This window comes from Penaeus monodon, chromosome 35, assembly GCF_015228065.2.
Source record: "Penaeus monodon isolate SGIC_2016 chromosome 35, NSTDA_Pmon_1, whole genome shotgun sequence".
Lineage (NCBI taxonomy): Eukaryota > Metazoa > Arthropoda > Malacostraca > Decapoda > Penaeidae > Penaeus > Penaeus monodon.
In genome coordinates, this window is record NC_051420.1 from 9,710,407 (window position 1) to 9,723,470 (window position 13,064).

A 13,064-nucleotide genomic window follows, 5' to 3' on the forward strand; every position below is an offset into this window, starting at 1 on the left:
AACAAGAGTTCAGTGACCGACAATTATCAGTCAATTATCAGTCAAAAAATTACAGATCCATCAAGGAACTCTCCACGCCCGTATGACTCTCCCGCCAAGGCAACGTACTTTAGGATAGTTGGGCTTCTGCGAGTCGAAGAGGGCCTTCTTGTCCACCGCAGGACACTTTCCTGGGACGACGAAGTCGGGGATTTTATCGGCAGCGGCCACTGCTACGAGAGCAAGAACTATCAGTGAGCTCTTCATGTTGCCAGGGATTATCTTGTGCTGCTCCGTGCTGCTTCCTTCTGCTTTTGTAGCAGGAGGCTTCCTGGAGGGGGATGCCCAGCTCCGACCGCCTCTTTCCCTCCCAATTACTTTGTATACTTAGCAAAGACATCTACCTTTCCTTGATTACCATTTTGCCTCTCCCGATATAATACATTGCAATGTCCTAGGGACGAAAAGACTTTAGGATCATAAAAAACAACAAAGAAAATGCTTATCTATTGACAAAAAGAAACAGTGGCACTAGGAGGAGTTTCGTAAGTCCCGCCCCTTCAAACACTCCCCGCCCTCCGCCGCCATTCGCGCATAAAAGCCTAGCCCTTAGCATTCCTTAGCTAGTTGTCGTCGAAGGCAAGACAAGCAGAAGGGCACCATGCTGACCGTACTAATTTCTTCTCTCCTCGTGGCTGTGGTCTCGGCTGACGCCATTCCCGAGTTCCTGGTCCCCGGGAAATGTGCAAATGTGGCCATCCAGGACAACTTCGACCTTCGCATGGTAAAGCTCTGTTTATTCACACTTCCTCATTCGAAGCTTTTCAGCTGTTCATAGTTAACATGTTGAAATACAATGTGTGACCATTATGTGGATTTCCCAACAGTACTCAGGGCGGTGGTATCAGACCTCCATCATCGACAACCCTTACCAACCCTTCACTCGCTGCATCCACTCCAACTTCGAGTACTCAGTCTTGGACAACGGATTCCAAGTCACCACTGCTGGCTTTAGCCCTTCCAACGACTACCTCAGGATGATGGGCAAGATCTACCCGACCAAGGACTTCCCAGCTGCACACATGCTCGTTGACTTCCCCACTGGTAAGGCTCCGTAATCTCAACGCGTGTTTACTGCAAATAACTGTTTCAGAGTCCTGTGTAACATTTCCATACACAATTGCGCATACATATATGAATGTCTATATATCTGAATAGTTATATATATATATATATATATATATATATATATATATATATATATATATATATATATATATATATATATATATATATATATATATATATATATATATATATATATATATATATATATATAGGCTAAGGATAAAACGAAAATAGGAAGTTCCTAAATTTATTACATATAAAACGCAGTCATGACGCACTGAGCTCTGAATCGGTGGGCATATATGTATGTGTGTTTGCATGTATCAGTATACATGATACACAAATATATGCACATATATATGTGTATGTATGTGTGTGCTTATATTCCCTGACCTTTTGATAATCCACGATGCATCACAAACTTACACGTCCTTTTCCCACAGCTTTTGCCGCTCCTTTCCAAGTGGTCGCCACTGACTACCACACCTACTCCTGCGTGTACTCCTGCATCGCCTTCGACAGTTACAAGGCTGAGTTTGGCTTCGTCTACTCCCGCACTCCGCAGACCTCCGGGCCGGCGACCGAGAAGTGCGCAGCCGTGTTCAGCGCCAACGGAGTCAACGTTTCTGCGTTCAAGCCAGTCCCCCACACCGCGGAATGCGTCTACAGGGCCTGAACAAACCTTTTTCTTTAGCCTGTTAACTTGAATATAAGAGCGTGTTTTATAACTACAAACAGTGTAAGTAGAACATCGATTACAATGTGCAAAGATATAATAAAGAACAAACCACTGGTGTCATCTTTTTTTAAAAGGTGTAGTTACACAAGAATGATCCTAAGAGAATCCTAAATTCCATGTTCAGTAAAATATCACTTGACACATGAACACACATACACACATATGTATGCATATATAAGTATATGCATATATATTTATATACACATATGTATATATATATATATATATATATATATATATATATATACATATATATATTTATGTGTATATATATATGTGTGTGTGTCTGCGCGTGTTATATATATATATATATATATATATATATATATATATATATATATATATATATATATATATATATATATATTATATATATAAATGATTATGTTAGCGTATGTATGTTGTCACAAATATACTCGTATGCGCAATTCTGTACACCAACATATAGAAACAGATAGTTATAGATAGACAAAAGGACAAAAACAAAATCCACACATGTAAATATATTTCGACACACGATATCTCGGGGATTTCAACGGGAACTGTCAGCAGAGCAAGGGATTTAAACACCAGTTCGCTGTTCGTAGTGCATGTTACTGACATGTTTTGATAAAATTGCGTTCATCAGAATGATATGGTGATGAGGATACTGTAATACATCGGAAAGCTTCAGTTATATCCCTTGCATTGGGAAAGTTTTAATGCTTATTCAACCTCTTCCACCTTCCACGCAATATCATATCATATTATCGTTCTGTATTATACTCTCCTTGACTACCGAGTGAAGCTTCTCTAAACACCTATAATGGTTTAAGTCTTTACCCATGGCTATGCGTGTTAAGAAAGCTGTATACTGATGTAAGGTTAGGATGAAAATGAAAACGGTGGTGTCGATATAAATGACTTTGATAATGATAGTGATGAACATGATTATAATAATGATAGATGCATTCATCTGGCGTTAAAATGAAGCGGTTCTGACAAATCATACCATAGACGTTTTAAACAAGCACTCCCGAAAACGGATAATTTGGGTTTACATTCACGTTTATAAAGGGACGGGGATGAAAGGAGACTTGTATATTATCGAACTATATGAAAGGAAACCCAGCCACAGTATGGAGGGAAATTGAACGTAAAGTTTCGAAATCGCTAAGAGTGTCTCTTCAGACGAAACAAAGAAATGAAACTGATGCATTTAGGTTATTTGTTTCGTTTAAAGAGGAGTTCGGTTTCTTTTCGTATTGTGGCTGTTTCATTTCATTTTTGTTTATGCGCCACTGTGCTTGTTTATGTCCAATATAAATATAAGTCATCACTTAGTAAAAAAAAAAATTTTCAGCCTTTGTCAGTAAAATGTATACATAAGAACAAGGAAACTCTCTCTCTCTCTCTTACACACACACACAAACACACACACACACTCACCACACATTCACACACTCACTCACTCACCACATACTCACACACACACACTCACTCACCACATACTCACCACACGCTCACACATACTCACTCACTCACTGCGTGTATGCGTGTACCTGTGAGAACATTGTGACCCGCCCTTCGTAGAATACTAATGAAGTGGACGCCTTATTCTCCCAACGGTATTTCTTAAAGGAAAAAGTGCAATGGAAATTTGTCCGTGAGTGTTTATGGTGTCCCAGCTTTTAGTCAGGTGCCTCTCCATATATATATATATATATATATATATATATATATATATATATATATATATATATATATATATACGTGTGTGTGTGTATGCATATATTATATATATATATATGTGTGTGTGTGTGTGTGTGTGTGTGTGTGTGTGTGTGTGTGCATGTATGCATATATGTATGTATGTATACAAAACATATATAAAGTATTCTGATTTGAAGACCGAATTAGTAATTATTAAACTATATTAATGAATCAAAATGCTACCTGCCACCACTCTTTCTTTTACATATCATATGTATATTAAGGAGAAAAGCAGAGACTTTAATTTTGCTATTTTATGTTCAAATAGGGTATTTATGAATGTTAAAAACTGTACTAAAATTAGTTGGAAAACAAATTATTCAAACTATGATGTAGTATTGGCGTATTGGAACTAATGTGACACATGCATATATGATAATAATAATGATAGTTACGATAATGATAATAATAATAATGATAATGATTACGATTATGATAATAATAATAATAATGATGATAATGATAATAATAATGTCCGCATACGATTGTGTAGCCTAAGTTCACACTTGCAAAGTGAAAGAGATAGAGAAAAAAATAAAGATTGGCAACGATTTTTTTCTTTCTTTTTTATTGTTATCTTTATAGATTTTACATTAAAATGGAATGAAATTATCAATACGCACGAATATGATCTTTATGACCACATTTCTCAGTTTTAAAGAATAAGAATATTTGGTATGAGAAGAGAGAAGTGAGAATGGTGTACTGAAGACAAAGTGCATATCTTCGCCCCATTCCTTTTGTTAAGGCTTGGCTTGTGCGTTGCTTTCATAATTTGTGATTGTATGTGCTCTATTTTATTCATTATCTCCTTTCTTTTCTTTTCTTTTGTTGTGTTAGGTTAATGAGATTTCGAAAAAAAAAAAAAAAAGTAAATCATCTTTATTGTAATTACTAAGTCTTTATTTAAGCATGCTTACTGTAATTACTAAGTCGTTCTTTCGGTCACTTCATTAACACACGCTCGGCTCCGTTCTTTCAAAACAGGTCAGAGAGCTTGCTGAGTCTCGTAGGGGCATGAGGATCCCTGGACGGTCTTGGTGAAACGGGAGGTGTCGAGACCGATGTTCTTGAAGGCGGCTTCGCAGCGCTTCAGCTGCTTAGTCCGAAGGCTTGGGGCGCCCCGGAGAAGACGAAGTATATACATATATATTTATATACACATATTATAATATATATATATATATATATATATATATATATATTATTGTGTTGGTGTGTGTGTGTGTGTGTGTATATATGTGTGTGTGTGTGTGCGCGCGTGTTATAATATATATATATATATATATATATATATATATATATATATATATATATATATATATTTGATTGGTTATTTATCTATACAAATATAGACATATATATATGTGCAAGTGTGTGAGTATGCAGGTATGTATGTCTACATACATATATATATATATATATATATATATATATTATTATATTATATATATACATACATGATTATGTTAGCGTATGTATGTTGTCACAAATATACTCGTATGCGCAATTATGTACACCAACATATAGAAACAGATAGTTATAGATAGACAAAAGGACAAAAACAAAATCCACACGTAAATATATTTCGTCACAAGATTTCTCGGGGATTTCAACGGGAACTGTCAGCAGATCAAGGGATTTAAACACCAGTTCGCTAGTCGTTGGGACAAGTACGTTTCCAAAGCAAATGAAAGATTCTACAAAGTAATGCATGTTACTAACATGTTTTGATAATATTGTGTTCATTAGTTTGATATTTTGATGAAGATACTGTAATACATCGGGAAGCTTCAGTTATATCCCTTGCACTGGGATTATTTGGGTTTATATTCATGTTTATAAAGGGACGGGATGAATAGCCTTGTATATTATCGAACTATATGAAAGGAAACCCAGCCACAGTATGGAGGGAAATTGAACGTAAAGTTTCGAAATCGCTAAGAGTGTCTCTTCAGACGAAACACAGAAATGAAACTGATTCATTTGGGTTTTTTGTTTCGTTTAAAGAGGAGTTCGGTTTCTTTTCGTATTGTGGCTGTTTCATTTCATTTTTGTTTATGCGCCACTGTGCTTGTTTATGCCCAATATAAATATAAGTCATCTCTTAGTAAAATCATAATTTTTTTTTCAGCCTTTGTCAGTAAAATGTATACATAAGAACATGGAAACTCTCTCTCTCTCTTACACACACACACACATAAACACACACACACACTCACCACACATTCACACACTCACTCACTCACCACATACACACACACTCACCACATACCACACACTCACACATACTCACTCACTGCGTATATGCGTGTACCTGTAAGAGCATTGTGTCCCGCCCTTCGTAGAATACTAATGAAGTCGATGCCTTATTCTCCCAACGGTATTTCTTAAAGGAAAAAGTGAAATGGAAATTTGTCCGTGAGTGTTTATGGTGTCCCAGCTTTTAGTCAGGTGCCTCTCCATATATATATATATATATATATATATATATATATATATATATATATATATATATATATACGTGTGTGTGCATATATTATATATATGTGTGTGTGTGTGTGTATGTATGCATATATGTATGTATGTATACAAAACATATATATATCAGCCTTAGGCCTGCACAACAAAGTATTCTGATTTGAAGACCGAATTATTAATCATTAAACTATATTAATGAATCAAAATGCTACCTGCCACCACTCTTTCTTTTATATATCATATGTATATTAAGGAGAAAAGCAGATACTTTAATTTTGCTATTTTATGTTCAAATAGTTAAGGTATTTATGAATGTTAAAAATTAAATTAAACACTTAATGATTTACTGTACTAAAATTAGTTGGAAAACAAACTATTCAAACTATGATGTAGTGTTGGCCTATTGAAACTAATGTGACACATGCATATATGATAATAATGATGATAGTTACGATAATGATAATAATGATAATGATGATGATGATTACGAAAATGATAATAATAATAATGATGATAATGATAATGATAATAATGATGATGATGATTACGAAAATGATAATAATAATAATGATGATAATGATAATAATAATAATGATGATGATGATTACGAAAATGATAATAATAATGATGATATAATGATAATGATAATAATAATAATGATGATGTCTGCATACGATTGTGTAGCCTAAGTTCACACTTGCAAAGTGAAAGAGATAGAGAAAAAAAATAAAGATTGGCAACGATTTTTTTCTTTCTTTTTTATTGTTATCTTTATAGATTTTACATTAAAATGGAATGAAATTATCAATACGCACGAATATGATCTTTATGACCACATTTCTCAGTTTTAAAGAATAAGAATATTTGGTATGAGAAGAGAGAAGTGAGAATGGTGTACTGAAGACAAAGTGCATATCTTCGCCCCATTCCTTTTGTTAAGGCTTGGCTTGTGCGTTGCTTTCATAGATTGTGATTGTATGTGCTCTATTTTATTCATTATCTCCTTTCTTTTCTTTTCTTTTGTTGTGTTAGGTTAATGAGATTTCGGAAAAATAATAATTAGAAAATCATCTTTATTGTAATTACTAAGTCTTTATGTAAGCATGTTTACTGTAATTACTAAGTCGTTCTTCCAGTCACTTCATTAACACACGCTCGGCTCCGTTCTTTCAAAACAGGTCAGAGAGCTTGCTGAGTCTCGTAGGGGCATGAGGATCCCTGGACGGTCTTGGTGAAACGGGAGGTGTCGAAACCGATGTTCTTGAAGGCGGCTTCGCAGCGCTTCAGCTGCTTGTCCGACATGCTTGGGGCGCGGGAGAAGATGAAGGCGAAGTCTGCGAAGTAGCCTTGACTCACGTCCACGCAGGAGTGAATGCAAGCGAAGTTCTCGTAGTCCGTGTCCAGGATGACGAAAGGCGCCATGAAGGCTGTGAATAGAAGAATCAAGCGTCGTCAGCTCCGTCAACAAGCAGCTCAGTTGCTTTGAACAAACAGAGAGCATCCATGCATAGCTACAAGTGCTCTTTGGAAATACTCACATCCCTCGTAGTCGATGGAGAGGTTGGGTTCTCCCAGAGGCATCGGCATGATCTGTCCGTTGCGCCGCATGAGGCTCCCTTCGGCGTTGATGCCGGTGGACTTGGCGGCGAATTTGGTGCCATCTGGAAAGACATTTTCTCATTCGTATACACGAAATGCATCCGTGCTATTAACATGTCAATCGATCAACAATTAAAGGTCTAAGTTCATGACACTTCCTTCTGGAAGTATTATGAACGCGGAGGTTTCTTACCGAAAGAAAATTCGTTGCGCACGCACTGCTGAAGCAGCTGGTATGGGTTCTTTGTGAGCGCGATTTCATACCACACTCCAGCAAACTGAAATATAAAGAACAAGAGTTCAGTGACCGACAATTATCAGTCAATTATCAGTCAAAAAATTACAGATTCATCAAAGAACTCTCCACGCCCGTATGACTCTCCCGCCAAGGCAACGTACCTTAGGATAGTTGGGCTTCTGCGAGTCGAAGAGGGCCTTCTTGTCCACCGCAGGACACTTTCCTGGGACGACGAAGTCGGGGATTTTATCGGCAGCGACCACTGCTACGAGAGCAAGAACTATCAGTGAGCTCTTCATGTTGCCAGGGATTATCTTGTGCTGCTCCGTGCTGCTTCCTTCTGCTTTTGTAGCAGGAGGCTTCCTGGAGGGGGATGCCCAGCACCGACCGCCTCTTTCACTCCCAATTACTTTGTATACTTAGCAAAGACATCTACTTTTCCTTGATTACCATTTTGCCTCTCCCGATATAATACATTGCAATGTCCTAGGGACGAAAAGACTTTAGGATCATAAAAAACAACAAAGAAAATGTTTATTTATTGACAAAAAGAAACAGTGGCACTAGGAGGAGTTTCGTAAGTCCCGCCCCTTCAAACACTCCCCGCCCTCCGCCGCCATTCGCGCATAAAAGCCTAGCCCTTAGCATTCCTTAGCTAGTTGTCGTCGAAGGCAAGACAAGCAGAAGAGCACCATGCTGACCGTACTAATTTCTTCTCTCCTCGTGGCTGTGGTCTCGGCTGACGCCATTCCCGAGTTCCTGGTCCCCGGGAAATGTGTAAATGTGGCCATCCAGGACAACTTCGACCTTCGCATGGTAAAGCTCTGTTTATTCACACTTCCTCATTCGAATTTTTACACCTGTTCATAGTTAACATGTTGAAATACAATGTGTGACCATTATGTGGATTTCCCAACAGTACTCTGGGCGGTGGTATCAGACCTCCATCATCGACAACCCTTACCAACCCTTCACTCGCTGCATCCACTCCAACTTCGAGTACTCAGTCTTGGACAACGGATTCCAAGTCACCACAGCTGGCTTTAGCCCTTCCAACGACTACCTCAGGATGATGGGCAAGATCTACCCGACCAAGGACTTCCAGCTGCACACATGCTCGTTGACTTCCCACTGGTAAGGCTCCGTAATCTCACGCGTGTTTACTGCAAATAACTGTTTCAGAGTCCTGTGTAACTTTACCCATACACAAATGTGCATACATATTGAATGTCATATATATCTGAAGTGTTTATATATAATATATATATATATATATATATATATATATATATATATATATATATATTATATATATAAGGCTAAGGATAAAACGAAAACAGGAATGTATTATATAAAAACGCAGTCATGACGCACTGAGTTCTGATCGGTGGGCATATATGTATGTGTTTGCATGTATCAGTATACATGAGACACAAACATACGCACATATATATGATTATGTATGTGTGTGCTTATATTCCCTGACCTTTTGATAATCCACGATGCATCACAAACTTACACGTCCTTTTCCCACAGCTTTTGCCGCTCCTTTCCAAGTGGTCGCCACTGACTACCACACCTACTCCTGCGTGTACTCCTGCATCGCCTTCGACAGTTACAAGGCTGAGTTTGGCTTCGTCTACTCCCGCACTCCGCAGACCTCCGGGCCGGCGACCGAGAAGTGCGCAGCCGTGTTCAGCGCCAACGGAGTCAACGTTTCTGCGTTCAAGCCAGTCCCCCACACCGCGGAATGCGTCTACAGGGCCTGAACAAACCTTTTCTCTTTAGCCTGTTAACTTGAATATAGGAGCGTGTTTTATAACTACGAACAGTGTAAGTAGAACATTGATTACAATGTGCAAAGATATAATAAAGAACAAACCAACGGTGTCATCTTTCTTTAAAAGCTGTAGTTACACAGGAATGATCCTAGGTGAATCCTAAATTCCATGTTCAGTAAAATATCACTTAACACATGAACACGCATACACACATATGCATGTATATATAAGTATATATGTATATATATACACATATGTATGTATATATATATTTATGTATATATATATATATATATATATATATATGTGTGTGTGTCTGCGCGTGATATATATATATATGATTGATTATTTATCTACACAAATATAGACATCTATATATGTGCAAGTGTGTGAGTATGCAGGTATGTATGTCTACATACATACACACACACACACACATATATATATATATATATATATATTATATATATATATATATATATATATATATACATGATTATGTTAGCGTATGTATGTAGTCACAAATATACTCGTATGCGCAATTATGTACACCAACATATAGAAACAGATAGTTATAGATAGACAAAAGGACAAAAACAAAATCCACACATGTAAATATATTTCGACACACGATATCTCGGGGATTTCAACGGGAACTGTCAGCAGAGCAAGGGATTTAAACACCAGTTCGCTGTTCGTAGTGCATGTTACTGACATGTTTTGATAAAATTGCGTTCATGAGAATGATATGGTGATGAAGATACTGTAATACATCGGAAAGCTTCAGTTATATCCCTTGCATTGGGAAAGTTTTAGTGCTTATTCAACCTCTTCCACCTTCCACGCAATACCATATCATATTATCGTTCTGTATTATACTCTCCTTGACTACCGAGTGAAGCTTCTCTAAAACCTATAATGGTTTAAACTCTTTACCCATGGCTATGCGTGTAAGAAAGCTGTATACTGATGTAAGGTTAGATGAAAATGAAAACGGTGATGTCGATATAAATGACTTTGATAATGATAGTGATGAACATGATTATAATAATGATAGATGCATTCATCTGGCGTCAAAATTTAGCGGTTCTGACAAATCATACCATAGACGTTTTAAACAGGCACTCCCGAAAACGGATAATTTGGGTTTACATTCACGTTTATAAAGGGACGGGGATGAAATGAGACTTGTATATTATCGAACTATATGAAAGGAAACCCCGACACAGTATGAAGGGAAATTGAACGTAAAGTTTCAAAATCGCTAAGAGTGTCTCTTCAGACGAAACAAAGAAATGAAACTGATGCATTTAGGTTATTTGTTTCGTTTAAAGAGGAGTTCGGTTTCTTTTCGTATTGTGGCTGTTTCATTTCATTTTTGTTTATGCGCCATTGTGCTTGTTTATGTCCAATATAAATATAAGTCATCACTTAGTAAAATCATAAATTCATTCCAGCCTTTGTCAGTAAAACGTATACATAAGAACACGGAAACTCTCTCTCTCTCTCTCTTACACACACACACACACACACACACTCACCACACATTCACACATTCACTCACTCACCACATACTCACACACTCACACACACACACTCATTCACCACATACTCACGCACTCACTCACCACATACCACACAATTACACATACTCACTCACTGCGTATATGCGTGTACCTGTGAGAACACTGTGACCCGCCCTTCGTAGAATACTAATGAAGTGGACGCCTTATTCTCCCAACGGTATTTCTTAAAGGAAAAAGTGAAATGGAAATTTGTCCGTGAGTGCTTATGGTGTCCCAGCTTTTAGTTAGGTGCCTCTCCATATATATATATATATATATATATATATATATATATATATATATATATGTGTGTGTGTGTGTGTGTGTGTGTGTGTGTGTGTGTGTGTGTGTGTGTGTGTATGCATATATGTATGTATGTATACAAAACATATATATATCAGCCTTAGGCCTGCACAACAAAGTATTCTGATTTGAAGACCGAATTATTAATCATTAAACTATATCAATGAATCAAAATGCTACCTGCCACCACTCTTTCTTTTACGTATCATATGTATATTAAGGAGAAAAGCAGAGACTCTTTAATTTTGCTATTTTATGTTTAAATGGTGAAGGTATTCATGAATGTTAAAAATTAAATTAAACACTTAATGATTTACTGTACTAAAATTAGTTGGAAAACAAACTATTCAACCCAACGATCAGTTATTATTTACACTACACTATAATCCCTTTTTTAGTCACTTCCTTTTTTTTTCCTTTATTTTTTTTCTTTCTTTCTTTCTTTCTTTTTTTTTTTTTTTTAGTCTGTCACGAATCCACTCTCTCACACGTGCAAGGTCTCCTGCCAAGACCATTCGGTCCAGGTGAACAAGCAGCTTTCCCGGAACACAATGGCCTGATCCACGGGGTTCATGGCTAGTACGGCAACCTTGATTGTGAGTTTATACATAGGCCATTGAGTCTATCGGTTGGCCTTTGACTGAGAGTTCTGTGTTCTCTTTTACTCACTATGTTCTTTTCATAGCGTACAGTTATATGTATGTATATATATGTGTGTGTTGTATATATATATATATATATATATATATATATATATATATATATATATATATATGCATACAATGTATGTATGTGTATATATATGCATATATATATATATATATATATATATATATTATATATATATATATATATATATATATATATATATACAATGTGTGTGTGTATGTATATGTATGTATATATATATATATATATATATATATATATATATATATATATATATATATATATATATATATATATATATATATAGGTATGTATACAGTGTGTGTGTGTGTGTGTGTGTGTGTGTGCGTGTGTGTGTGTGTGTTTATATATGTAAGCATATATATACATATATATATATATATATATATATATATATATATATATATATATATATATATATATATACATACATATATTGCATATGTATATGTGCGTGTGTGTATACATAAATATATACTTATATGATCCTTAGTGAAGTTATTTTTTAACCTCATGCTCTCTCCCTTTACCACATTTCCTTCTTGGTTCGCAGTTTTGGCATGGGCGTAATTTTTTTCTTCTTTTTTCAATGTTTACATGTTTACTGACTTCCTGGGAGCAATATGTCACGTAGCGGCAGTTTCTTTTCACCTCCTTAGTCTGCAGATGCTCTCAAATACACTTGTTTAGGTGAGTGACATTTATTTATATAATATATAAGTTGGTGTGTGTGTATAGATAGATAGATAGATAGATAGATATACATATGTATGTGTATTAATCATAATGTATGTAAAAGTTATATTATA

General features: G+C 36.2%; 3 protein-coding genes and 1 pseudogene across 3 annotated transcripts in view; 2 read left to right on the forward strand and 2 right to left on the reverse strand.

Annotated features, from left to right (window-relative positions):
* The window catches only part of LOC119595319 (crustacyanin-C1 subunit-like), a 1,067-nt gene extending 818 nt beyond the window's left edge, over positions 1-249 (reverse strand). Inside the window, exon 1 of the mRNA XM_037944474.1 lies at positions 109-249. Coding sequence (XP_037800402.1) covers positions 109-246 — 138 coding nt within the window. The 5' untranslated portion in view covers positions 247-249. The remainder of the gene's footprint in view (positions 1-108) is intronic.
* Positions 250-592: 343 nt separating this feature from the next.
* LOC119595320 (crustacyanin-A2 subunit-like) lies at positions 593-1,898 on the forward strand. The gene is made up of 3 exons (XM_037944475.1): positions 593-763; positions 867-1,083; positions 1,551-1,898. Exons 1-3 carry the CDS (start codon positions 641-643, stop codon positions 1,781-1,783), a joined length of 573 nt encoding a protein of 190 aa, XP_037800403.1. The 5' UTR covers positions 593-640; the 3' UTR covers positions 1,784-1,898.
* Positions 1,899-7,151: 5,253 nt separating this feature from the next.
* LOC119595321 (crustacyanin-C1 subunit-like) lies at positions 7,152-8,245 on the reverse strand. The gene is made up of 4 exons (XM_037944476.1): positions 8,078-8,245; positions 7,872-7,956; positions 7,618-7,740; positions 7,152-7,506 (listed from the first exon to the last, which is right to left on the reverse strand). Exons 1-4 carry the CDS (start codon positions 8,213-8,215, stop codon positions 7,259-7,261), a joined length of 594 nt encoding a protein of 197 aa, XP_037800404.1. The 5' UTR covers positions 8,216-8,245; the 3' UTR covers positions 7,152-7,258.
* A 341-nt stretch (positions 8,246-8,586) lies between these two features.
* LOC119595322 lies at positions 8,587-9,804 on the forward strand (annotated as a pseudogene).
* Positions 9,805-13,064: the final 3,260 nt, after the last annotated feature.